The sequence below is a fragment of the Rhea americana genome, unplaced genomic scaffold (assembly GCF_003343005.1).
Source record: "Rhea americana isolate MKP2758 unplaced genomic scaffold, rheAme1 scaffold_66, whole genome shotgun sequence".
NCBI lineage: Eukaryota > Metazoa > Chordata > Aves > Rheiformes > Rheidae > Rhea > Rhea americana.
In genome coordinates this window covers 477,598-504,752 of record NW_028186823.1, presented here as the reverse complement: position 1 = coordinate 504,752, position 27,155 = coordinate 477,598, and the positions used below count along the sequence as shown (strand labels likewise).

Genomic DNA, 27,155 nt, shown 5'->3' with positions numbered 1-27,155 from the left:
TTCAGCCGCGCCGGGCCGGGCCGCGCCGGCCCTCACCGAGCGCCGCCCGCCGCTCACAAGATGGCTCCCGCGGCTGCCGCTGAGGCAGCCCCGGCCGCGCCCGCCTTGCTGCGGGCGGCAGCCGCGCCCGGGCTGGGCCGTAGCCGGGACGATCCTTCCCGAGGGCCTCGGCCCTCTCCGGCTTTCTTTAGCGGTGCTGGGTGCGAAGCTGCATCACGCTTTCCTAAGGAGTCGGGTGCACGCCCAGATAAGGAGCGTTTCTAACCCCGAGCTCGTTTTCGTGGCTTGCTGCCGCCGCGCCGGGGACAGGAGCGGCAGCGGAACCACGATGAGAGCCGCTATCCGTGCTCTGGTCACCGGCTATCGGAAATCCAGTCGGAGCGCAGACAGACATCGCRGCTGTCACAGTGTGTGTGTGGGAGCAGCGTTTATACTTACAGGTATCTCACATTCACAGCTCAAAGCAACACAAAAGCTTCAGAAGAGTACAAAAACGTTCAAAAGCAGCACAAAAGTTTCAGAAAGGCACAGAAACGCTCAAACACTCGACTTTGGTGACATTATGTTTGCACAGGCCCTCCAGCACTCCTTGCAGCAGTATCATTCTGGAGAGCACAGCCGTAAACGGCCAGAAAGTGCAGAAGAGTGTTAAAACTAGGGGGGCCGCTGGGGAAGATGGCAGTTCCTCAACACAATGTGTTTGCTGCCGCTAGCGTCCAGGCAAACAGGGCAGCTCGGACCCGGCCGCTGAACRTGATGCTGCGCCTGACTCTTGCCTAGGGAGGATGTGAGCCCCTCTCCGACGGAGCGAGCAGAGGGCCAACAGCAGCCCGAGCTCCCCGTCCTTCACCACCACCTCCCCGCCGGCAACAACCGCGTCACCCCCTGCGCGCCCCTGCGGCCGCYGACACCGCCACGCTCCGCCCCCTAACGGCCAGCACGCGCCGACGCACGAGGTTTATCTCTGACGCTCGGCCCCCCCCTCCCGGCACCGCCCACTGCGCCTTCCCATTGGCCGCCGGACGCAAGCCACGCCCCCCTCGCGCCCTTGGGGGCGGGGAAGGAGAGTGAGGAGCGCCGTCCCGGCGCGAGGAGCGCAGCAGGAGTYGGGGGAGGGGGATCATGTGATCCCTCAGTCCCTTCCCCAGCCCGTACAGGCGAACGAGCGGTGTCACGTGGCGCGGGCGCTGCCTTTGGCGTGCCCCCCCCGGGGCGCTCCGGCTTGCCGGAAGTGTCGCGCCGCGGGCCGGAAGTGTCGCGCCGCTCCGTGGCTCGAGGCTGGCGTGCGGTGAGGCCGGGCAGAGCGTGGTGGAGGGGYCGCCTTGAGCCGCCGGGGATGAAGGGCGAGGGGCAGAGGTACCGGCGGGGGTGTGCTGGGGCGCGGGGCCGGCTGCGCGGCGGGCAGGAGAGCAGCCCGCGCGGGTGTGTCCGTGCGCGGCCGAGGCTTTCCTCGCTTCTCAGTGCTTTGGTGCTCGTTTTCCCCTGCGCACACGCTCTGCGCAGCACGCAGGGTGCGCTCGTATTCGGCTTTGCTTTCCCTGAGCCTCCGTCCCTTTTCCTGAATCCAGTAGCAATTGCCGAGCTTGGCATGACTTGGTAAAGTCACGCTAAGTTGCTTGAGAGGAAAGAAGGGATCTAGGTGAGATTCTGTCACTTCGTTATTCTCTAAAATTTCTGTTGGTCTGCAGAACGTGATACAGCTCCATTTAATCTGGGACTCCTGCCTCTTCTTTTACTTTAATGGCGCATATCACCATAAACCAGTATTTACAGCAAGTAAGCAAGCTTTTTTTGTGTGGGGGGAGGCACTATGAGAATATAAGGACTTTTTTTCTGAAAATATATTACCTTGTTTAAGAAATCGGTTGATTAAGTCAATCTAGAAAGTGTAATGTGGTAAATAAATATACTTAATGCTGTGATAAGTATGCCACCTGTCTGCTGAGGATGCTTTCCTGGAAAATGTGATGATTACTGATAGGATGGGTAGTAAAGCAATTTKTCCATAAGAATTAATGTGGTGGGATTGCATGTGTGCAGGGATTTAGGAAATATACACAGTATAAACGCAGAGATGCTGTGTGTGGCAGGAGGATGGAGATGTAGGAACAGGATTGTAAGAATCTTCAGCTGGACTGAACACTCAATGTCAAACTTACAGTTCTTGTTGCTTCTTTTTGAATCATCATATTCTCATCATTGTTATCATATTCCTTTCTTGAATTAGGATCAATCAAGTCAATTGAATGAGGGACAGAAAAAGTGAATAGTTGTTTGGTGCTCAGTCTCAGAAAATGAAGCAGCTGAGATCTCTCAGGAAAGTGATCTGCTCTGAAAAGTCAGCATCTTTTCCAGTTAACAGTCCCAGTGATCCTGCCTGTCCATCCTCCATGCCATATATGCTGTGAAAGTAATTTCAGATGTTTGTTAGAGTTCCTTTCACAATTCTCATGCTTTATTTGTCATATTTTTATGTCTTGGTAGGAAAAAAAATTTTGCTGTACTAAGGGGGAAAACTCACAGACTAAAATAGCATGGAAAGCAGCAAAACTGAGGGGGAAAATATAAAGTCAACTACTTGGAAACAAACACAGTCTCTGGAAGAGTTTAAGTACAGGAGAGTTAATATTACCTTTTGCAGCTAGTTTATATTATAAGACAGTAAGTTCATGTGATATCTATTTRCAAGTTCTGATCAATGACAGGATCAAATTCCATCAGCAGCAGCACAAATGATAATATTCAAAGACTTTTTTTTGTGCTTCACATATATTTGATGCTTGTAAGTCCAACTGGTCTTTTAAAGAACTTCTTAAAATCTATTTCATAACTGTTATCTTCAGATGCAAAACACAAATAACTTTTTAGGCTTCCCTAATTTGGTTGTATTCTACAAATATATACACAAACCTGTGTTTATCTCACCTCCTCACCTGATCACTTTTTGAGAAACACATGTATTAAAAATACTATACCGATATCGACTCTTTCATTTTTAAATTTTTAAAAACTCATGTTTGGGAACGTGAGATATTGATATGGCTGAACAGTGGTAACAAGATGGCTTCCTTAGGCATGTGTGAATATGTTGTCTGGCTGTGGCTAGGTTAYATTTTGTAATGTGTTTATTTTCCTGGGTAGGTACAAGAAGCCATCGACAGCAGAGATGGACAATTTTGTGCAGAATTGGTATCATTTAAGCATCCACATGTTGCCAACCCTAGGCTTCAAGTAAGAATCTGTTATCCTGAGAAAATCTGGTTTTGCCTCATTTGTTTTGCTTTCCGTTTTCTTTTTTCTCCATATAGGTTCTTTTCTCCCAGGTAAAAACCTCAGAAACGTGCTTTATAGGCCACAGCAGGATCCCCTTRTAGGTTTCTTCTCCCCTTTCTTTTACAAGGATTCTGTCTGTGTGTCTCCATTTTTTCTTCCACTTTGAACTGTTTTCTGGATAGGCATTTTGAAGGCTCCCTGTGGCCAGATTTGCAATAGTGAGTGAAGTGGCACAGTGGGAGTGGATATCAAGATCAAATCAGTTGGTCCTGAGGATCCAGTCCTTGCACTATATGTTTCAGAGGCTTTTGTCTAAGACTGGCTGCAGTGTGGTTYTGTCAGCAAAATGAATGCTAGCAGTTGCATTGCACTGAATGTGAGCCTTAAGACAAGGTTTTGGTAGCTAGCAAAGGCTTGCTGGCGTAAGACTGCCATGACAAAATACCCATAGGATGTTCTGTTTCTGATGCAATTTATGTTCTTCTAATATTTCATTATTGTGTACTTAGCTTCCATCTCCAGAAGAAAAGTGTCAGCAAGTTCTGGAACCACCATATGACGAAATGTTTGCAGCGCACCTAAGGTAATGATGGACCAGGAATGGACAATTCACTTGTGAGGCATGCGGTAGTGATGGGGAAACATATSGTTAAGTTTGTTTAATTATTTTAAAGGGCTTACATCTGAAAATTTGTTATTTGCTGCTCTAATTAACAATGCTAGAATTGCAGGAAATGGAGACTTCTCAGTCTCTTTGTGTAGACCTTAGTTTATGCACCTGGCAGTCATCTTATATAGCCCTTGACACAGCTTTGGATTTGGTGCTTGCTCTTTCCTTTRTTCTTTTTTTAATAGTTAAACAAGAATTCAGAGTGAAATAAGGAGGAGAAAGAAGTAGAGGAGGCAAGAAATTTTGGTCATAAAAGTAATCTTAAGCAGCTTTAAGATTCAAATAATTCTGCAAGGCTTATACTGGAAAAAAAAATCAGTATTAATGCTATGTTTTAGCTCACTCTCAGAAGTCTTGAACTTTTCTTTTCTTTTCTATGCCAGTCTCAGTGAGAGTTTCCATAAGCATTAGCTTGTTACGGTTGATAATGTACAGATTATAGAAATAAAATAAATCCCTGTTCCTCTCAGATCTGTTTTCCACAACTGTCAGACTCAGTGCCATACTAAAATGCTTGTGTYGCTGTGTTAGAAATATTTCTAAAAAATATTTCTGTTTTTCTTTTAAGTAGATTGCAAAGCTCTATACCTATTAAAAGGCAAAAAAGGGAGAACTGTTTGTCTTCAGGTATAGGATACTTTCTGATTTACTAATGTTCCTTCTGACAGGTGCACTTATGCTGTTGGAAATCATGACTTTATAGAAGCCTACAAATGCCAAACAGTTATTGTCCAATATCCTTTCCCATAAATCCTGTACATTGTTTTCAGATTAATTTTATATTTTTTTTGTAATAAGTTATCCTTACCTTTTTAATTTTGAATTGTTCTGCTTCCAAACATGCTTTGGCTATTTAGATCTGTAAGCAAGGAGATCCAGATACACTTTTCTCCTTTCAGCTTTCTGTGGGAATAAGAAAACTGACATTTGCCTTTAAAATAGAATATTAACTTCTCACAGAATATAGGAGACTCCCAAATCATTAATGTACATCCCAATTTATATTTAGCTGGAGGAGAAGGTACTGATAAAGAAAGTTGCTATTCTTTCAGTGACTGATACTTTTCGTTGTTTTGGTGCAGCACTGAGGGGGGATGTGGCAGTTTCTTACTGTTGTTCCTTCCTGTGTCTTTGCATCTCGGCTTCTCGTTACTTGCCACTTCGTTCATTTCTACCTTTTCATAGAGCACATAATATACTATATCATACAGCTCTTCTGTTTTTTAAATCTATGCTTCGTTTCATAGCATTTTAAATTTTCCTATATAAAATACATCTTTCCTGCGTGCATTTCAGGCACATAAAGAAGAAAACTGGTGAGTACATTGTAAAGAGCTGTACAAAACTAGGCTCTTTCTTTCATTGTTGTAATTCCACAGCAGTCAAACTAAGATTATACCTATAGTTTTTATTTATCTCCAGTGATAAATTAAATGCATTAATTTATCACTGGATAAACAGTTAGGTTTTTGCTACCTGTTTGAATTAGAAGTATGTCCAGAAGTATGAAAGCTGAACATCTAAGCGTAATTATGTAGAATGAGCCATAAGCAAATATGAAGAATGTGTTCAAGGCAAGATGGTAGGATTTGTTTTTGTTTTGGGGGATTTTTTTGCCATGAAGCCACAGTAAAAAGGCATCTGAATAAATTATTCCTTCATTGTCAGATTTCTGAAATGCTGAGATCTTGAAGATCTGTTCTTTTAAAAATATATCATCTTTATTTAAAGATTCCTGTATGTTTATCTAGTTTTGTGACCAAATAGCAAGAAAAAAAAGCCTATTTCTCATGCCTTGCTTATTGCATGGTTTGCACATACTAASTGTACGAAATTTTATTTTTCTAGGGCTTTACCTATTATGTATGCCGTAGCTCTTGATCTTCGAATTTTTGCTAATAATGTAAGTAGATCTGAACTGTACATTAACAACCTCATTACTTTTATCTGTTAGGAATTTGCATGATGGAAACATTTTACATTTACTACATYAGCCTGATTTTTGCTCATTACTGTTAAACTTGTTTAAAAATGTGTACATCTCAAATTTTGCTGTCACACTAAATTCTATCCAATTGTTCTGAAAAACTGGGTTGCTCAGTCTGTCCGCCTTCTATTTGAAGCTTGAACAAGCAAAGTTCTGAGGACCTGTGGGCACTCTCACAGCAGTTGCTTAGAGTATATAAGGTGATTAACTTCTGTCTCTGCAGAGTAGCCTGGGGGCACAAATAACTATTTCTATTTCCTGCCTCCTTGTCCCTTCTTCTAGCTGTGTGATACTGCTTTTGATCTCATTGCAACCAATGTTGAGCCAGTACAACTGCTGACAAAAAAAAAAAAAAAAAATGTTAGTTTTCTAAGGCTAGAGAATTGAAGTTTAGGGATCTAATGAGAGCTGGATGGCCCCAAGTACGCAGCAGGTTTGTGACCTTGCTCCTAGTTACTTGACCTGAAGCAATCAAGTTAGAGTTCAAGTTAGGTTAAGAGTTTGACAGTGTCCCCTATTTTCATTGTTGGTATACTCGAACACTTCAGTATGTCCAAGCGTACACAAAACAACACATTCACATGCTTGCACAGAGAAGGGGGGTGYATGCGCACGCATGCACGCACACACGTACATCCCAGCTGTGCCATGAGTTTCAATTTTCTAGCCAGGTTAGATGAATTTGTATATTTGAGATGCACAAGAAATGGGTATTTGGGTCTGTCATGCTGGAAGTATTTGAATCACTTTAGTGTATTCAAAAGATGCAGATGAAGATTTCTGCAGCAAAGAATGATTTCCCCCCCACCCATTTTTTTCCCCTTACGTTTCACATGCTGGAAATGAAAGCAAGAGTTGATGTTGTGATAAAACTTGTTAGAAAGCACCTAGCAAATACCCACCCTGTTTCTTTTCACCCTTGTTGATTGTTAAAATTCTGTGTTAATCAGTGCATAGATCTCAGATCTTTTTCACTTTACATGAGTAATGTTGCCAACTCATTGTTTTCTTTTGGATCTGCAACATATGTGGGTTTTTCTTTCCCTGAATATCTCAGGTTCTAGCAATGTGTTTCTACTGGAAATGTTGGATTTTGGTTTAAAAATCTAACCTTCTTGTTTGCAGAGAGAAGCTTAATCATAAATTCTAAAACTTTTACTCTTTTTTTTTAAATCACTTTAGTTTGCTCTTATTTAAAAGACAGGCTGTTTTGCTTGACTCTTGGTCTTTGAAAACTTGAGTTAGAGTGATAATGCTCCAATTTAGCTATAAGATAATTCTGAATTTAGGTGTCTGAGTGCTGCATTAATCTTAATAGAGCTGAAGCTAATAGTGCTAAGTGCTGTTTGCAAATTCTGATTGTCTTCCTGTGCATAGAGTTGGATGCAAGGTGTTCAGAAGCCTCTCCATGCATTTTATTTATTTTTTAATTACTTTTTTCTGTAAGTTTGAGTACTTTCAGGATTTGGGGAACAGCAGGTATACAGGCATGACAAATCTGTTATTTTAATACTTTGCAAAATGCTGTAGTAAGGAACTAAACTGTTTACAACGCAGTGAACCAGGATATAGAATTATGCATTGTTTTTTGCCATGTAATGGTAGGCAGATCAACAACTAGTGAAGAAAGGGAAAAGCAAAGTTGGTGACATGTTGGAAAAAGCAGCAGAATTACTCATGAGCTGTTTTCGAGTCTGTGCCAGTGACACGTAAGTGACAGATCCTGTCTAGAATTTGCACTATCGAATTGTTAAGAACTTAACTTTAAAGTTTTCTCCATTCACAAAGGCTATATTTGGGTCAGAATGGACACTTTTGGGGCTCACTTTCTCTCACTTTGTTTTGTCTTCACTATTAACTACAGCTAGGGAGGCCTCCCTTGAGGTTTAACATTCCTAGCAGATGTTATTGGGAGGGTTTGATTATGTCTGTCTGGAAAGACCATTAACCCTTTTGTGCTTCACTAGTTGTGAATTTTKTCTGCCCCCTTGCAATTAGATTGGATGAAGATGATTCTTCAGTTTCCACTCTTAGCAATTTTAATGCTTCCCAAGTGGAGAAAATGCTCTTCCCCCCCCCCCCCCACTGATTTTTCTTTCACCTTGAATATTGGAGACAACTGTTATTGTAGCATATTTGTTAAAGATGGGAGTAAGGAGCTTGCCAGTCACAAATAATATCGTCTTGCTTGACATCTCTCATGTTGAGAAGGAAGACAGCAGAGCTGTCTTCAGGGTTAGAATTGGAACAAACATTCTGTTTTGACAGTCCTGGTATGGTTTAAGACGAGAAGTTTGGCCATGTCCTTCACTTTCAGTCATACTCTTACCCTGAAAACATCCATAAAGTATCTGTGGAGGGAATGTAATATAAGAACAAAGTCATTATTTTCTTACAATGTTCAATACTTGTGGATTTTTTTCTTACGACAGTCGAGCAGGCATTGAAGATTCCAAAAAGTGGGGCATGTTGTTTCTCGTGAATCAGCTATTTAAAATTTATTTCAAGGTAGGATTCAAGTCTGGTAAGCTTTTTTTTTTTTTTTTTTTTTTTTTTTTTTTTTTTTTTTTTTTTTTTTTTTTTTTTTTTTTTTTTTTTTTTTTTTCATATTCTAAGTCAAATCTATCCTTTTTTATGATTGTTACATGCCTACACCTTCTGAGTAAAATGCAATTTTTTTAACAGATCAACAAGCTCCATCTATGTAAGCCCTTAATTAGAGCAATTGACAGCTCAAATCTGAAGGATGAATATAGTATGGCACAGAGAGTTACGTACAGATATTATGTTGGACGCAAAGCGATGTTTGACAGTGACTTTAAGCAAGGTACTGTGTGTCAGTAGGACAGATTTGAACTCTCACTGCTTTGTGTGAATCTGGCTGATGTCACATGCTTAACTCAAAACCTGTGCAGGAGGTGCAGTTGTGTTTTTGCGCTGAGCAAAGGAAAGTCATGCTAAGTGATCCAAGGGCACATAGGCTGAGTCAGATCTGAGATGATTGGCCTATATGATACTTCTAATTGTAGTATATGCCCAGTTTTAAAATGTTTGTATCTGTGAAGTTCTCTGTAGTCTTCCTAATACACTGTAAGCATGCGTAATAAAATAGGTATCTTCTGAATGAGCATCAGCATGTTAGGTTTGTCAAATGTTTTACAATATTCTTCTTGAAGTTGCTGTATGCTATGTAGGAAACCTTCAGCAAACTGTACTGTATAGTTAGAGTCCCTGCCCGAATGAGCCATTAGTTTAAAGGAAAAGATGGATTCTGGAGCTGGTTTTACTCCCTAAATGATTTCCTTTGCTTGTCAGGCTTGTCTTTTTTTCTCTCTCAGTAAAAACTGATAGACTTCTCACACWCTCATGCTGTACACACTGGTACATTTTTGCAGATCAACAGATGTGTGCATCAATCACATGCTGTTTACATCCCCTGAAGGACCTAATTTGTGTGTTTGGAAAATGTTCTTTGTTTCATCAGAGCTTCATGAGATTCCTCCTCTTCTGTAGTAGTACCACAATAACATTACTGGCTTGAGCTGGAAATTCCGGTGTCATTTGTAACTGTTACCTCTGACACCTAGGCATTGACATGTTTTCTTTCTCTTTTTGAAAGAAGATTCATTTTTCTGGTAATGCTCTCTCTGGTGTGATTCACTGGTAAATTTACAGTAATTTTTTAAGGTATTTTGATTAGCTTGCTTCTTACGTGATTTAATATGTAATGGGCTCAGCCTAAAAATGGCATTAAGCACAGAATTTGGCTTGTAGTTTTAATTAGTTTTGCTGCTGACTCTTGTTACTCAGTATTCTTATTTGTGTCTGCAGCTGAAGAATATCTGTCATTTGCCTTTGAGCACTGTCATCGCTCAAGCCAGAAAAACAAAAGAATGATTTTGATCTACCTGCTGCCAGTAAAAATGTTGTTGGTGAGTAGATGTTACTCTCCCAAATCAGTTTTTTGGGGGCAGATGGGCCATACTGGGTATTAGCTTGATTTTGTTTTTTGCTTACTGGTACTCAGAGGCTGTCTGTGCCTGATCCACAGAAGTCGTCATACAGTTTTTGTACAGCTGGAGACAGAAAATGTTGATTTGTCATCTATATGCAAAGTAGGAAAAGGGATGAAAAAAATCCTAAATACTTTCCCCCATCTTTCTCCTACCTCTCTCAAAAGTAGAACCTGAAGTTACTTATCTAATAAAAATGAGTGCTTCTCCAAACAACTCCAAGTTAGAACAACTTAGCAGTGTAACTGATGTCATGTAGTAGAGTGCCCACCTTGCGGTCAGCTGTGCACAGATGGGCCAGGGAATTTGTGGGTTCACTACTACAAATCTGTATTTGTTTCATCTGGTGGGAGTAAAGAGGATGTGCAAGTAGTTTGCTGAAGTTAAGGCAGTTTTGCCATAGGAAAGGAAGGACCCTCATCTTTGGGCTTTCTAATCACATCTTGTGCGTTTACCTGTTTGAGGCATGTCATAAGTGTCAAGTAGAGCATTTTGATTTTGATGGCAGAACAAATCAATGAAGACTTGTGTACCATTTGATCATCTTATCTTTTTATTTAAAGAATTAAGTGCTACTCTGCTTCTTGTTCCTGTCCTTCCCTATCCACTGTGGTGCCATTTTTTTGTTTCCTCAGTTAGTGTGATTACACAAATCTAATTCAGTATAACTGACGGGACAAGAACAAGATTTTAGAGTGTTTTCTGCTCCTGGCCCTATTGCCAAAGGGATTCTGCTCCCAGTGGAGAATATTTTTATCATCGTCTTGAGAGARTTTCCATCTTCTGCTTTTGCCCCAACCTGTTCATGACTATTTCCTTTCTGTGCTCTGTATCCAGCCCCTTGCAGTGTCAATTCAGTTATTACTCTGCAGCTGCCTTTTAGAGACAGAAACCCGTTATAGGTAAAGGGGGAGTTTAGTAGGTATAGTAATTAGATTCTGGTTTTCATTTTTATTTATTGTCTTTCTTACTAGTTATTTTCAGCTCAATCAGTGGTAAGGTTGACAAAGCAAAATGAATAGCCTTCCTATAGATTTTGCCGCCTTTGACCTGGTGCCTCAAGGTGGTGGGACCTTTAGAACCTACTGCGGCTCTTACGGAGCAGTTCTAGTGTACAAGAGGCACTGAAGAATCCAAGTAAAGGTCGTTGTTTTCACAGTTGCTTTTTTAATCAGGATCCAAATATTACCATGAACCTTAAATCATACAAAAATAGCTTGGGTGGGGTGGTTTTTTTGTTTTGGGCTTTTTTTTGTTGTTGTTGTTGTTTTTCCCCCTAGCAGATCTCAGTAAACATGTAGCYGAGTTCTGCTCTCGGATAGTCCTCCAACCAGGAAAGGAGTTACCAGCAACATAGGATAATGGTAACTAAATTTAAAGTCTGACCGAGTCAATGTGCAACCTGATCTCTGCTGTGCAGGGAGGGGAAAAAAATAAGTTTCTTTTGGATACTGTGCATGATTCAAAATCTTACCCGATCTAATAATGAGAATTCTTTTTTTTTTGAAATTTAAACTTTTTTTTTGTAAGAAAGGACATTTGTATGTCCATATGGAGGCATAGTGGAAAAAATAATCTGGTACAGACTGAGCTAGCACTTAACTGTGCTGAAACACTGCTTGTATGATTAGTAGTGCTTGGGATTCCAGCAGTTCTTTTGTTTGCAAATTAGATCATACAGTCATAGCATGCCATTTACATCAACCTAGGCCTCATGTCACAGGATCTTGATTTTACAAGTTTGAAAACTGTTCCCCAGTAGCTAGAAAAAGACTCTCTGAACCCTGATGTATAGGTAGGTATCGTGAGCTGTGTTACAGGGTGTTAGGTGGGGCAATGTTTTACAGATACTTTTATTCATCTCTTGTTCTGTAGCAAAAAAAAAAAAAATAGTTGGACATTTCTCTGACAAATATTTTTATAAATTTTATTTAAAATGCATTTGTCTTTACCCTGGAAAACTTAGAAACCATTTATTTTTCAGGGCCATATGCCAACAGTTCAGCTCTTAAAAAAGTATGACCTTATGCAGTTCGCTGAAGTAACAAAGGCTGTGAGGTATGGTGATTATTTTATTGTATCATATTTGTTCAAAAAAGTGTTACATAGAAGGTATTTATTTGGAATGATTGAGGGGGAAGAATATTCCTACCAAGTCAGTTATGTTTTGTTTTGTTTTTTCTCAGAAGGGTCAGACCTTCTCATATTTTTATTTCTTCCATACTTGTAGTGAAGGCAATCTTCTCCTGTTGAATGATGCTCTGACAAAGCATGAAACTTTCTTCATTCGATGTGGAATTTTTCTTATTCTGGAGAAGCTGAAAATCATCACCTACAGAAATCTCTTTAAGAAAGTGTAAGCATAACAAGCTATGTTTTTGCAAAAGCAGATTTAATATGTTTTTACCTAGGATTGAGATAGAAGTACCTGTGTTTGCTGATTCTCTCCAAGAAGCCAGAGTTCTGGTAAAACTGAATTCACTGTGTAGAGTTTTTTACGTGATTGTGCATCATTAACAAATTTGTTTTGTTTTTCTTTCAGATATTTGCTACTCAAAACTCATCAGCTATCTCTAGATGCATTTCTGTTTGCCCTGAAATTCATGCAAGTGGATGATGTTGATATTGATGAAGTTCAGTGCATTTTAGCAAACCTTATATATATGGTATGTGCTGCCCTCTTACTTTTTGTTCTTTACAAACTGCAGTCAGTAAAAATTATTAGAGAGAATGAAAGTTTACTACAGAACTATATCAGATCCATATAGCTAAGTCTGAGGTGCTTGTGGGTGTGTATAGTGGTTGATTCACTTGAGACCAATGTGCTAATGTTTTCATTTGCCATGTGGAATTCCTCTAGTTTCTGCCTCAGTTTTCAGGATTCTGGTAAGAGTGCAGTTAAATTTTCATTACCAGTCCAGTAGTAACCTTTCTAAATGTGCAGGAATATTTATTTCCAAATAGGAAAATTATACCTGAGACAAGAGAGGGATTTGTTCTGCATTTGAAGTAAGAAACTCTTGACACTCTAAATTCTGGAAGAATTCAAAACCTGTTTTTTTTTTCTTGTTTCACTTACAGCATTTAGCTCTAAATGAGTTTCAGCTATTCATAAACAGATGATACAGGCTTGACATCAAAAAGTTTCTAATTAAATCAGGTTTTGGAGTGGCACTGTAGTGGCAGCAGGAAATAAACTGCTGCTGTTTCTGAAACATTGTGGTGTGCTCTTACAATAACAGAGGACGGAATTGAGTGACTGGAAGATCTCTTGCAGTGCTAAAGCCCTACATGTCTGAAAATGAAGAAATCTGTAATTTAATATATTAGATTTGGAATAACAATTAATTTAAAGTGAGCAAGAGTATACTTACAAACACTACATTTCCTTGAAGAGGCAAAAGTCAACTGACCAGTAGAGGGCCCTGGCAATAGGCCTTCAGTCTGACCGCAGTTTTAGTTCACATACATTTTTATGGTTCCAACTTTCTGCCTATCATGTGAGCAGACTGATTTATATGAATTACTTTTTTTTTTAATTGATAACAAGTGCAGTAATGATTGAGTATACACTCACAGCTTTGCTTGATTTAGTTTGAGGACAGCTGAAGCACAGGAACTGTGTTACCAGTTACCAGCTTCTCTTTCTAACACAATATCCATTTTTTTTTTTTTTTTTTTGCCAGGGTCATATTAAAGGGTATATATCTCATCAGCATCAAAAGCTTGTGGTCAGTAAGCAAAACCCGTTCCCTCCACTGTCAACAGTATGTTGAGTGTTACATCTTATCCAGGCAAGTACTTCTCTGGTGCTCCTGATCATTAAGAGAACACTGTAAAAGGCCTGGTTCATGTCCAGTGCTGGAATACCAAGAACTGTTTGTGGCTCCTTTCCCAGAATGTCCAAGGTTACCAGTGTAACAAAGTGCATTGGCATGAAATGCTCACTCTTTAATGATGGTTTCCATGGGCTTTCTAGATCATAAAAAGTATCTCACCAGGAAATTAAAGCAGAGCATTACAAATTCCTTCTAAAATACTTGAAAGCTTTATAAAAATACTTTATGTTACTATTTGTACATTTATCTTTCTGAAAAGAGAAGTATCATCCTCTGGTACTTATGTTAATCCAGTCTTCAGAGTGGAAATGATGGGTTTGTTCATGTTTTTTGTTTTTAATTTCTTCAATAATGGTATTGAATACTTGCTGATATTGAATATTCTCTTCAGGCCTTCACTAAAAAGTGGAGATGTTGTGCTTGACACAGCTTTACTGTGCCAGTGAAACTTGCAAGTTTAAGTAAATGTCAGATGTTTGTCTGGAGGTGCTCAGAAATGAATTTTCTTTTTTTCTTTTCTGTAATTCCTGTAACATTTTGTTTAGTTTTCATCATGATGAAAAATGATATAGCTAAGTAGTTTATCTCTACACCATTTTATTCTCTTTCTGGGGAAGAGATTGCCACTGGGTCCATGATTTTTTAAGTATCTGTTCCACTGGCTCTATTATTTCAAGTGTGTGTTCGTGCTTTTTTTTGTACAACTTAACTTTTCCCATGATGATGGTGTCTTGTTTATTTGTTTTTAACAAAATAAAACAAATGTTTGTTTTCCCCCTCTATGGAGTTCCGGCTTTACTTAGGTCTTAATTCCTTACTACTTGTCCAACTAACTGAAGTGCACATGATTCTAAGGGAACATACAGCCACTGTGTATGAAAAGTATTTCTGTGTGATAGAAGGGTCAAGTCCCACATCAACATAGGTGTTTAAAGGCTTGGAGTTCCCCTGGCCTTAAATATTATTTGTACAGGTGCTGAAATAAAAATATGGATATGTGGAAACAGATGCTAGGGTAATGCAGATTACAATGACTTATTTCCTCTTCTAGAAACACTTAAAAGTCCAGAAAACTGTCAAAACTTTTGAGGATRAACACTAATAGGAAACTAAGAGTTTAGTTGTTTTTCTAGTAAAGTAGGTTTACCACATCATGATTTTCACAGTACTGTGTGTCAACAGAGGAAGGAAAGACAAACTTGAGCTTTTTTTTTTGTATGAATTGGAGTTAAATATTTACAGTATTATTGCAGTTTCCATTGCTGCATGGAAATCAGTCAAACTGATCTACAAGCTGCATCCAAATGTTCCTTGCAGCCATCAGGAGGAGTTTCGTGCTGGAGGGTTGGTTGTGTTTGTATCTTATTTCATTTTTTGTTTAAACCATATTATATACCTTGCAGTATTGGTGAATAGAAATGTCTCCCAGTTACTGCTTTCTAGTGGCCAAGATCCCAGAATACCTGTCAAAAACCAAGTGCCCTTGTACTCAGTGGCAATGAAGCCTCCTCCAGCCAGTCGCTTGTCTAAGGGCTCCTGGTGGTGCCCACAAAATTGTCTGTTTGTGAGGCTTGTGTTGAGTATTTGTTTGCAGTCTTCAGCAGGAAGGTATGAAACCTGCAACTCTTCAGCTCTGTGTTCGTCACTGTCCATTTTCCATCCACTGACTGTACCGACCAGTTTTGGAATCAAAATGTGTTCTGCAAAGTCTCTTTCAGGCAGGCATACAGGACGTTGGTGTCTGTTGCACTCAATGTGTTCTTGGAGTTGTAGTAGTGCAACATTATTCTCGCCAGTGTCTTCATCATACCGGATGTGTATGTATTTCTTATTAACTTGCATTATTTTCTCTGTTCCGTTTGTTCCATTATGCCCTGTGAAGCAATAATAYGTTCACTGCTGTCAGGAATAATTTATCAGAAGCCTTGAAAACTGCATGCAGATTGATAACAACTGCTTATTGCACACATTTCCTAGTACCAATAGAGAAACTAAAACTGTTTTTTTTAGAATAATCAACTACAATAAAAGTAAATTAGGAATGATATCTTGGCAGTGTAGAAGCATGCATAATTTCAGAGTGGAAGTATGAATACCAAACGGTAGCAGTGAGTTTTGGTGTGAAACAGTATCCTTTTTCCTTGGAAAAAGGAACACCTCTAAATCCACCTGTTTTTTGCCTATTTTTAAGTTGTCCATTGGAGCGTCARCCCACTGCAGTTCTGAATTGCCATCTAGAGCTGTTTCTCTCTGTCCTTGGCCTGTAGTGGGAGTGTAGGACACCTATGCTTCTACTTCAAGATACTGAACTGAGATGCTTAAATGAGATAAGTTTTGTTGCATAATAATATTTTTAGGCAGCAGAATTTTTAGTAAACTCTTTTTAAAATTAGGTTGCTAATACTAAAATATACTGCGAAAAGAGAAAATAGGTTTGATCACCTACCAGCACCAATCCTGAYTTTAAAATTGCTGTGCAGAAGGGCACACTCTGCTGTTGTCAGTACAAAGTTACTTTTCAGTAGCACTCCTCCACAGAAGCCCTTCCCATCTGAATTTAGCAACAGGACCTCAGGGAAAAAGAAGGGGGGGGGGGGAAAGGACAGTGAACAGTTCTGTTCACTATGTGAGGTATATTGATAGGTTTAATGAACTGCCAGAAATACCTGCCAAGGAAATCCTTTGTCATGTTTCTTCCTGGTTTCACTTATCTTCATCAGATTATTAGTGTCTTGAATTGTGCCACATGCACACTGATCTAGCACAAGAATAAGAATGTCAAAACTTCATGCTGTACCATTTCAAGACGATCGTTGTGTGCAGGTATTTTATTGCTTGCACACTGGCTCTAGGGTTGAATTTTTGCMCCAGGAAAGAGAGGAAATGCAACTTTCTCAGCTGATGAAAATCAGAATAATTTGCTTGGCTTCTGTGGTTTAATAGCTTACTGATGGTGCTGAGTGRTTTGGGGCATTGTGTTAGGCTTGGGGTAACTAGATTTTGCTGTGTCTGTACCAATGAATTGAGGTTTCCTTCCCAGCCAGCAGTCAGCACTGGTTGCTTTATCATCTTTGTATTCTGTACCAGAATCCCTCTGAACACCTAAAAGTTGTAGCCTGTTGTGGACGAAAGAAGCTCGGGATTTCCCTTTCACAGGTGTCAGCCTGGGGGGTGCRTGTACCTTTGTATTCCAGTTCAGACTGGCGACATGCTTTTGAAGCAGATCTCCTAATTATCTGCACTAATCACACTTCCTGTTCACCTTTTGGCATGATCTTGAGTCACAAAAACTGGGTTTTTCTCAGATGAAGCTGAACCAGAAGATGTACTCCAGGAGCACTCTTAATGCACTCTCACTCATCTCAGGCTTAGTCCATAACACCAAACTAGAGCTGGTCTGAAGTAAAACCCGCTTGAAATGCACATTCAGTGCAGACATCAGATCTTCATCACCAAAAATACTGCTCTACAGCTGCCTTGTTGTGCTGCACTTATTTGCTAATGTGGACAGGGCCTAAGTATGCTACCATGTTTTTACAGCAGAACTAGATTGTAAAAGGACTTAGTATGAGTCTGAAAAAATTAAAAGGGCTGCCACCTTAATTAAACATGGCAGCAAATGCTGCCTAATCTGAATCAATTGGGAATGAGCTTTCATTCCCAAACAGATGATGAATCTTCAGTGGAGTTGCTCTTTACTGATAGTGGAAGTAGAGTGGAAAACCTGGCCCAGTGAGTGATACATAAGATGATGCAAGTGCTCTCTGTGGACCCACATTTAGATGTTCAGACCAAATACTGTTTCTTTCACCACTGCTCAGTCATCTTTGCTGGTGGCTTTAGATTCCACCTTTTCCTGCCCAGTCTAGAAGGCCAATGAGATTCTCGTAGTTTGATTCTCCAAGCAGGCTGAATTGCATCTGGATTTCTGATTCATTACCTGCCTACCCAAGTACTGAGCATGTGCCCTTTGTAATTCTGTGCCCACACCTACCTAATGCGATGCATTGTTTTTTATCCTCCCCGAGCTTATAGCCATCAGCACAGGAGCAATGGTATGATGTAGTTCCTGGGTAGCAGAAATGCTGACATCCTTCTTTTGCTTGATGTYGACATTCGTTTTTAGCTAAACAGAACAAGCAAGAAACAAAGCATTGGGAACAATTCAGCTGGAGTTCTCTTGCATAGTTTGACTCCTCTTTACTAAGAGTTTAATGTTTACTCGCTCTGTTTGGGGGTGGATAGGGACTCTTTGACTTGTCGTGGTAGTACTTCGCACCACATTGTTTCTCCCCTTGTTGGRTGGAAGTTGAAGACAGCTGAGTCTTTGCAATTTCCACAGACTCATTGCAAATTGCTTACCCAGTGTCTCTCTGGACCAGACTGTTTGCATCTCTGAGTTTTGGAGAATGTTAATAGCCAAGGGTCAGCTAGGCCTTCCCTGTTGAAAGATGCTGGAGGTTTCTTTGTACTCATTTAAACAAAGCACCAAGAGCTGCACTTGAGGGAGAGCTGTTGCACATTTTAAGAAGGCAGGTATTGCTTTTTTTTTTTTAATATAAAAGATAAAGCTGTCTGCTTTTCAGTGAAGGCAAATGTGTAGCCCTTATTTCTCATGTTATGCTAAGAAAATTGACAACTGCCATTAATAAGGGTAATTATCGTATCCGTCACTTTTGAAACAYGATCAGTCACTTTTAACTTTTCATAGCTGAGCAAACGCTTAAGCTTCTGCCCAAAGCAGCAGGAAGAACGGCCATTTGGTGGTGTCTAGCCTGCAGATGGAGAAGTAGCAAAAAATGGTTTAAAGTGGCGCACTCGGGCTCACGATGAACAGACCTGGTTCCCTTCACTAGTCCAAGGTGTGTTATCTTCTGTGCTCCCCAAGCTGGTCTGTACCTGTCCAGTCACACCATATGCAGAAAATGACACTGCCTGACAGCAGCCAGGGCATCCCCCATCCCCAGGGACCTCCAGGCAAGCAGAAATATTGTAAGCGCTAGAAAGAAAAACCTGTCAGATACTATGTTTTTGCATTTGTCCCTGTGTGTTTTAAGTGCCAGAATGTACCTGTTTTGTTTTAGACCTACTATGCTTCTACTTACAATGGTTTGGGTAGATCTAAGCAGATTTTACCCTTTTGTTGCTCTGGCAAAATCTGATGTATGTTTTCTAGGTAAACTGGATGTAAGAATGAAAAGGAATTTTTAATTCCAACACAAGAGATGACTAAAGAAAAAAAAGGCTGTGGCTTTGGGTTAGTTTGTTTTGTATCCTCCGTCTTAAACCTTGTGTTATATATATGTATTGTATTGTATATAGAGAGCCTTGTATTTTGTAAATCTACCATTTAGTTTTAACACTTCTAATAGGCCTACATATAGTAGTTAGTACTAGATAATACAGGAAATAATATGTAATAACCATTATACATAGAATAGGGTAAGATTATGAATTGTAGTTTTGTATATGTAAATATTACAAGATACTTAGGTCAACTTGGGTTTAGTTATGATAAGATTAGGAGGCTACGGGCTCAAAAAATACCAGAAAAGAAAGACAGAAGTTAGTATCTTTTTCCATGAGCAAAAGATTAAAGTAGTTGTTTGAATAGTAAGATCCCAATAAACATCATTTTTACTGTATTCAGTTTGAGAATTAGAATGCAATCAGATATGATTACACTATCCTTAGACTAAAATATTTTGTATTATTGAGATGATAAAAGAGAGGTTTAGCACATGATTGTGCCCTTATCTCACGAGAGATTGTTTTGTATGCCTGTATAATCTTGGAGGCAGCTGCGTAACTAGGAGGTCATACCGGAAAGGTAGTTTGAGTTCTATATGCAATTTAGCATCCAGGACCACGGGCTGGAGGTAGCTAGCACACCTCTGTTCGTCTTTACAGGGTAAGCAGCCAAGGAGGCCCAGCAGTATTACTCTCCTCTAGTGGCCTTTTGAGCCAAACAACAATAGTGACTTCAATCCTCTTGCTAGGTCCCCAAAAGAAAGGAGGGTGAGCGGACAAAGTCAATGCAACCTCAAGATGTTATAACAATACAGCAGATTTGCTGAGGGACTTTCAAGACACATCACCCCAGCCCTGCCAAGAATTACATATTTTATCTTAAAACTAATAGTTGGTTTTAATAGATGAGTATGATTTCCAGAGTATCCCGTACAATAGAAGGAGATTCAGCATCTTGGAAGAGGGGATGATGCCTTACCAAAAGCACAGTTCTCTCCCTCGTAACCGTCTGCACAGGTACACGTGTAACTGCGAATGTTGTCTTCGCATACGCCRTTGTGCTGGCATGGGTTTGAGGAGCACCTCTTGCCATCTGAAGAAATGCCACAGGAGAGGGCTGAATTACTGTCAGCAGTAACTACCACTTGTGTGAATTACACAGTACACTTCCCAGCATGAAAAACCATTAGGAAAAATGTTGCTCAAAAAAAAAAAAAAAAAAAAAAGAGGAGGAAGGAAGTGTGTTACATCTCACTGAATTTTGCCTTGTGAGCAATTTTTGCCCGAGTCTCTGTTTTCAAATATGCTTTGGCAACTCTTAGCAGGGAAGCCAGGAAGTGCACAAAGGCCAAAGGTGATTCTGAAAGATGCTGCTCTGCTTCTGGGACAGATCTGATGTGTGCAGGCCCCCTTCTCTTCCTGCCTTAACCTCCTGATCCATTGCAGTCAGAATTTGAAACAGTCATTGTATCAGATGATACTAGTTCCCAAAAGAGTAGAAGCAGAACACAAGCCATCACAGCAATCAGCCTTCTGTCTAGCAATGACTATTTTCAGCTGTATGCAATGCAGCCTGGAGCCTGGCCCATTCACGAGTACTGAGTCACGGGGCAAGAGATTACGAACAACCCAACTTGCAAGCCTGTCTGGAAAGGTGAGCATKCTGGGAGCTGGTTTCCAACAAAAATGTCTTTATTTTCTGAAAAACACGGGCTTTCCTTGCATGTAAAAAATTTAGCTAGAACCTTGATGTTCTGTCAAAAAGAGTCCTGAGTTTCACTAAATTTTTGTTTACTTATTTCCTCTGTTATCTTGTGATTTCATCTTGACATYTAGAATATATATTTCAGTTAAATTAATGTAATTACCACATCTTGAATTCTCCAGTGTTTCAAATGAAAACAAACAACCTAACCCTGGTACAGATTTTCCCTGTCAAGGAAATAGCACTGATGGCACATGGCAAAAGTTCRAAGAAACCCTTTTCAGCTCAGCTTCAACAAAGTATTGAAAATGCAAAAGCTGAGGTATAGCCATGCCTTACACTTCACTCACTCTTCAAAAATTTAATGAGACCAGCATTTCAACTGCCATAGAGTAGGTTTATATATACTGGGCAAAAACCTGGCATCAAAATTACACAGTGAACAGCAACAAACTTGGAGRAGATCTATCTTTTACACATCCGTACAAATATTACAAAGCTGAAAGCCAGAGAACTTAGTATTGCAGATGAAGTACAGGCTGAGCTACCAGCTTCCCGATAGTGGGCCACTGGAAGGACTTCAAAACAGTTTGGAAATGTTCTCCAAATAACAGTGACTTATCGTAGACGTTAATTGTCTGGGAGCAAGCCAGAAAAGCTTAACCTGGGACATGAACTCAAACCTTTCTAAAACTTGAGTCTTTTTCAGAGAGGTTAATTCCAGTCAGAGGGATACTAAAGTTAACATCAGGGACAGGAAGATGAAAACTCTGGCTGATACCGAGAAAAAAAATCAGCTTGGATTAGTGCATGTGCATCTTTTAGCTTTAGCTGTGCTAAAATACTGGCTTGGAGCAGTTACCACCAGCAGCACACCCCAGCACTCTTTATTTCTGCCAGGAGTGCTTTGGGGTGGCACAGGGGGCTCATCAATGCAGCTGGATAGGTAGCTCTGAGGCATGAAAAACTCCAGCAGCAGTCGTTGGGAAGCTGGAACTAGGGAAGGATGGGGTCCACTACCTCAAGCAAGTTAAATGGTTTCAACCCTTTGAAATGCATACTCGAATACAGGTAAGGAAGTCTTGGAAATTTCTGGGATCAGGTGAGGTTCCATAAGACTGGAAAAAAAGGAAACATAATGCCTRTCTGTATTAATGGAGAAAAAGCGAAGATTCAAGGAATTGTAGCATTCAGCCTCATTTCAATTACTGGGAAGCTAGTGGAACGATTAAACTATTTGTTAGTACCCAGAAAAACACCAAGGTGTAAGTAAATCGCAACATCTGCTTGTCAAGATCAAACAATCCAAGCCAGTTGCATCTAATTCTATTACAGGATTATAGACCTAATGGAGAGGTATTGCACAGATACGTTTTATATGATATTGTCACAAGCCAAGCAGGAAAACCCAAACTACTGTGAGGCATGCACAAAACGGTTTTGAAAATGATGTTCAAAGAGCAGTTACCAATGGCTAAGTCCATACTTTTAAATAAAAGAGGCCAAGGACAAGTCTAGCCTTAGGCCGAGTGCTCTGACTGTTTATATCCACACTGGAGCTAGATGTGCTATGTCAGCTTCACCTTGAAGAGACCGAGCAGYACAAAATCAAGCCAAAAGGTGAGCCAACAAGCAGGCAGTGCTGATGCCAAACCTGTCTCTCCAGCCATCTTTTATTCACAATACAGATTTACCCCACGTATGCTGGAATAAAGCCGGAAAGCAGCGAGTATGATCAGAGGTCTAGAAAATGTGGCTTTGGAGGACAGGATGAAAGAAATGGGTTTGTTTAGTTGGGGGGGAATTGAGGAGGCAAATGACAACAGTCTTCAAAACATTTGCAGGGACAACACAAAGAAGGAAATGGACACTGATTTTCTGGAGAAAGAGGACAGGCCACAGCAGGTTTTAATTGCAACAGGGAAGCTATAGCTGAACATGAAAAAATCTGTTCCTAGCAGCAAGGATAGATAGGAACAAGTTCAGAGAGTCTGAGACAGTTTCAGGTACAGTTCTATTGTGGAACAGATACAAAGTAGTTCAAGGTGTGATACAGGTTTCCTCATTCCAGTAATGGTCCTTGTCCACTATTACAAGATAGTGATTATACATTCATTACTTTGAAAACGGAGCAAAGGCTTCATGTTAAGCATGTTTTGCTGGAAACCCAGCTCTAGAGAAAAATACGTTTTTCGTTATGTCAGCTTCTTCCATTGGGAGATTTGGTTTTAGAGTCCTGGTTCTAAGTGGTTTAACACATATATTAAAAGAGAGCTAGGCACCGGTAGAAAACAGTGCATCCTGGCTGTGACTAAGCTTGGTTGGATAAACTGTCCTCAGCTGGTCACCTGCCTCTGAGACCACAGAGGAAGCCTGTATGACTATTTTAGCATAAACATCCGATGACTGAAATTAGGAGAAGATAATCCCACCCTCACAGACGCAGTGAAACACGTAACAAAAGCCGTATGTTTCATATGGTTCTTCATAACGTTTAAATCACAGATAGGATTTTCTTATGGAACRGTTTGTCTAGACTCAGTATTTTAATAGCTTCTGTAGAAAATTATTGCTAAATGCTGTTTTTACCACTGCCTTACGCACTATCTGAAATAGTTAGAAATTAATAATAAGAGAAGATTTTAGGATGCGGCATGCAGATAAGGAGGAAATAAAGCTTAGTAACCATGAGCTGGTGCTGAAAGTCAGTGTTCCAGAGGCGTCTAGTTACACGGGCCTCTCAGTTTTCTTTAGAGATTGATTTCTTGCCTCAGGGGGCTGCCAAGGCATGACACAGTGCTACCTACTACCCTTTACAGGCAACCCAGGAGCTTTTAACGCCTATTTATCTCGCTCAGGTTTAAGCGCAAGGCTTGCACTTGGGAAATTCTACTGGTAAAGCTATGCTGTCGTGTTACATATATAAGCAAAGCACACTTTCTCCGGCATCTCTTAAACACTTAAACTCTCCATTTATGTTGGCAAATACCTCCTTTTTGCATGCAGTGAAAGATCTCGTGTTACTAGCGTTGCTCTGGACCACAGCTGCTGTGGGAGCCCCTGCCCAGGTATCAAACAGGGCTGAGCTGTGGAAATGGTGTCGGCAAATGGGGTGAAGCCATAAGCAGCTATGTATGTGCTGGTCATATGGTCCCAGCTTGTTTTAGTACAGCTTTCAGGTCAAGAAAAGAAATAGCCTCTTTACTGCGCTAACACTCAAGCCCCTTCGACGCTTGTTCGCTTTGCACTCCTCGTTGCTTGCCTAGCTATGACTTTTTAAATCATCTCACATCACTTCTTTTCCTCCTGCTTTACTAGGGACATGACAAGCAGCAGTTGGGTATTTCTTGTAGCGTAAACTGCTACAGTCCTGCACAAAAACCAGCACCAGACCCAGTCAGGATGTTCACAGCATGACACTGTTAAGAAGGAGAAATCAAGAGGCCTGCTTACCGTAATAGGCATCCCAAAACATTTTCTGAAAAAAAAGGAGAAAACATATTTCAATTCTCAAATAATATATTTTTCCACAAATATTCTGGTAAAACAAAAAACATTATGTCAGAGAATGCATACTGCAGTCTGACATTTGCAYGACTACACAGCAGCAGGATTTTGAATCCTGCTTATTTTATTGTTTGCTGAGAAGTTATTAAAGAGGATAAAACCCCTTCATAGGCAAGAGAGGAAAGGCCAAACCCTGTAGCAATATGTTTTTTCTGGGAAAACTGGCCAGCAGTTATCTACCTGGCTGAGGAAGTGACCACAACCTTGCTTGGCCCCACGGGTAGGAAGCTGGAGGGTGGGTTTGGTGGTGTCCTGGGGACAGGGCACAATCGTTTTTGACCACACAACCCTAGGAAAGTATTCATGCATGTGTGCACAACAGTATATTTCAGGGTGAATTGCCAGAAGAACAGGCACTATTAAAAACACACATATATATATATATATACACATATATATATAGCAGGATGTGGCCAAYGATATGCATCTCCACTCCCGGTGAGTGCAGCCTGGGCTCCTTCTCCTTCATCCCTTTACRCTGTTGTTTGTCCACCAGAAGGTGCTGCTGGTGGCAGAGGGGATAGCACAGAGTGGAGCTGCAGTGATTTACACTGTTCATAAGCTTCACTTTCCCCCCCCCTTCCCTCCCGCTGCTTTCCCAGTGGCCCCAACCCTCCCCCCCCGGCCCCGGCCAGCTACCCTTGGGCAGCCTGCTGGCTGTTTCTTCATCGGTCCCTGCAAACACAGTCTCTAGCAAGATTCCCGCTAGGAGCCCAGCACCCAGCCGTGCATTTCAGAAGGGCCACTGCACAAGGAGACCTAGCTCCTCTTCTGTGTACGTATGTCCTGCTGCGTGCTGGGGYGTTGCAGCCCAGCATCCCTTTGCCCCTCCTGGTCCCTAAGGGATACTGAAGCCACATGTCTGTGAGTGATCAGGATGTGACGACAGCCATAGACTTTCCCAACATAAGCCACGGGACACATCGTTTTTCAGGAGGGGACTGTCAACACGTCAGAGCGGACTTCTACTTTTCCTTCTTAACCACTGCAAACATCTACTTTCTACCTGCTGAAGTGCCGAGCTCAACGATTTCACGTGGAGAGAAATCCAAACAAAAGAAACAAGCCATGGGGATTTCAGCATGAATTTGATAGTTAGAAACAAAACAAAACAAAACAAAATAGGAATTCTAGGAATGCACACAAAAAAATTAAATACTTACAAGCATGTCATCATTTTCAAATACTTCTCTTGCTTCTTCATGCGTGCATCTTTCCTCAAGGCAYTCTCTTTCCAAGCTGCCCTGAAGGACCTCCTCCAAAAGGTGGAAACTGGCCCGCCTCTGTCTCTTGATAACTTTGTGTGCATCGTTAGCAGACATAAACACTGAAATGTATGACAAAATGCTAACATAAGTACTTACATCAGTTTCCCTATCTACTTTCACTTTTTTTTTCCTAAAGATTTTAGTAAGCAGCCAATTTTAATCATGAAGAGAAGTCCTTTGGCTAATTCAGTGTTGTAGCAGTGTTAAATATATATACTAGAAGAGCTCTGCTTTCTTAGCCCAAACTAGGCTGAGGAGTCATGGAGCTGTTGTACTTTTTTTTTTTTCCCTTTCTTTTTGTGACTCCCTGACTTGCTCCTAAGCAGAGGGAATTTGTCGCAGCTCCAGGCGCTGTGCTTGCCCAGCATCCTGCGCAGGATAGGACCTGCTGTATCTGGCATAACTGGTAGTGCACTTTTTTTTTTTTGGTAGCACCATTCTGTCTTTCTTAAGTGGTCACTTGCTTTTTCTTTCTTGCTTGCTCAGTTCCTCCTCACTTTTGGCAAATCATGGAAGACTGACGCAGAAATGTGTATTTCTGCAAACCACACAAAGCGTGCTCCTCAGCCTCTTTAGGAAGATGCTTTTCATTTCAGCGACAACTACAAATACGAAGCAATGGKTTTTTTTTTCAATATTTGGGGCACTCTTTAGGAATGGTAAGCAAAGACCAAATACCRCCCTCATGGAGATGACAGTATTTCCAGACGATATTGCCTCCGTAACCGACTGTAGTTTTTAACTTAGGTGCATGAAAAAGCAGGAGAAATGTAATAAAGATAAGGAAGATACAGAAATGTAATAAAGAGACGCTTTTCGCTGGTGCCACCCTGCGCGGCAGAGCTCCCCGTGCTGCGAGGTACGGGGTTGCGCCTGTGTTTCGGAGGAGGAGCGCGGCGCAAAGCGGCAGCGAAGCAAAGGCCGTACCTGTCTGCTCTGCSTGTAGGAAAGGAAGGACAGAGAGGAGCCCCAGCACCGTCCCGGCGCACCTTGCCATTGCCAGCCCCGGCTGCGGCGGCGGCTGCTTGCCTGCCTGCCTTCCCGCAGCTCTTGTGGGAAGTGGCCCCAAACGACGTCSACGGGTAAAGTCCAGCTGCTCCTGGGAGGACAAATTCCCCCCGCCCCCATCTCCTGCCCCGGGGCCAAGCCTGGCCTCGGGGTCAACACCCGCCAGCGCCGGAAATAAAACCGCCGGCTCCACTGCCGGGAAAGGCCACGGTTTGTGTTTTTCCTCCCATCCCCAGGCCTTTTGGAGCAGCCCAGAACCTCCTGGTCAAATCCCACCGGCTGCCGGGGCCGCGATGAAGTGACCAAGCGCYGAATTTCGCCTGCAGGACTAATGGAGCTGCCCCGTTCCCGGGTGAATCCCCGAGGGCCGTCGGTCGGTGAAAGCGGATCCGGCGAGCCCGCGGGGAGGATGCAGCGCCGCTTGATGTCAGCATAGCCCCAGCGCTTCGCCGCTCCCAGCGCAAAAACACACCTCTGTAAAAAGAAAGGGGAAAAAAAAAGGTTTTAAACAAGCTGTTTACATCTTGCAAACCTCTGTCAGTTAAGGAACCCTTGTAGGCATAAGGTAATTAYTG

General features: G+C 41.3%; 2 protein-coding genes across 4 annotated transcripts; one reads left to right on the top strand and one right to left on the bottom strand.

Annotated features, from left to right (window-relative positions):
• Positions 1–1,067: 1,067 nt before the first annotated feature.
• Positions 1,068–14,562, top strand: PCID2 (PCI domain containing 2). 3 transcript variants are annotated; one of them, XM_085320861.1, is made up of 15 exons: positions 1,068–1,288; positions 1,689–1,776; positions 3,142–3,231; positions 3,783–3,856; positions 4,612–4,679; positions 5,220–5,259; positions 5,792–5,846; positions 7,536–7,639; positions 8,363–8,438; positions 8,616–8,757; positions 9,762–9,862; positions 11,928–12,001; positions 12,174–12,299; positions 12,486–12,609; positions 13,630–14,562. In XM_085320861.1, exons 2-15 carry the CDS (start codon positions 1,741–1,743, stop codon positions 13,717–13,719), a joined length of 1,200 nt encoding a protein of 399 aa, XP_085176987.1. In that variant the 5' UTR covers positions 1,068–1,288; positions 1,689–1,740; the 3' UTR covers positions 13,720–14,562. The 3 variants fall into 3 exon arrangements, with proteins under 3 accessions (XP_085176987.1, XP_085176988.1, XP_085176986.1); XM_085320860.1 differs by having other exon boundaries at positions 1,069–1,356; XM_085320862.1 differs by lacking the exon at positions 1,689–1,776 and having other exon boundaries at positions 1,068–1,356.
• A 371-nt stretch (positions 14,563–14,933) lies between these two features.
• On the bottom strand, positions 14,934–26,592 carry PROZ (protein Z, vitamin K dependent plasma glycoprotein). The gene is made up of 8 exons (XM_085320812.1): positions 26,500–26,592; positions 25,468–25,631; positions 24,191–24,215; positions 20,012–20,125; positions 17,777–17,908; positions 16,449–16,540; positions 16,229–16,352; positions 14,934–15,656 (listed from the first exon to the last, which is right to left on the bottom strand). The coding sequence occupies exons 1-8, from the start codon at positions 26,567–26,569 to the stop codon at positions 15,145–15,147; spliced, it is 1,233 nt and encodes a 410-aa protein (XP_085176938.1). The 5' UTR covers positions 26,570–26,592; the 3' UTR covers positions 14,934–15,144.
• Positions 26,593–27,155: the final 563 nt, after the last annotated feature.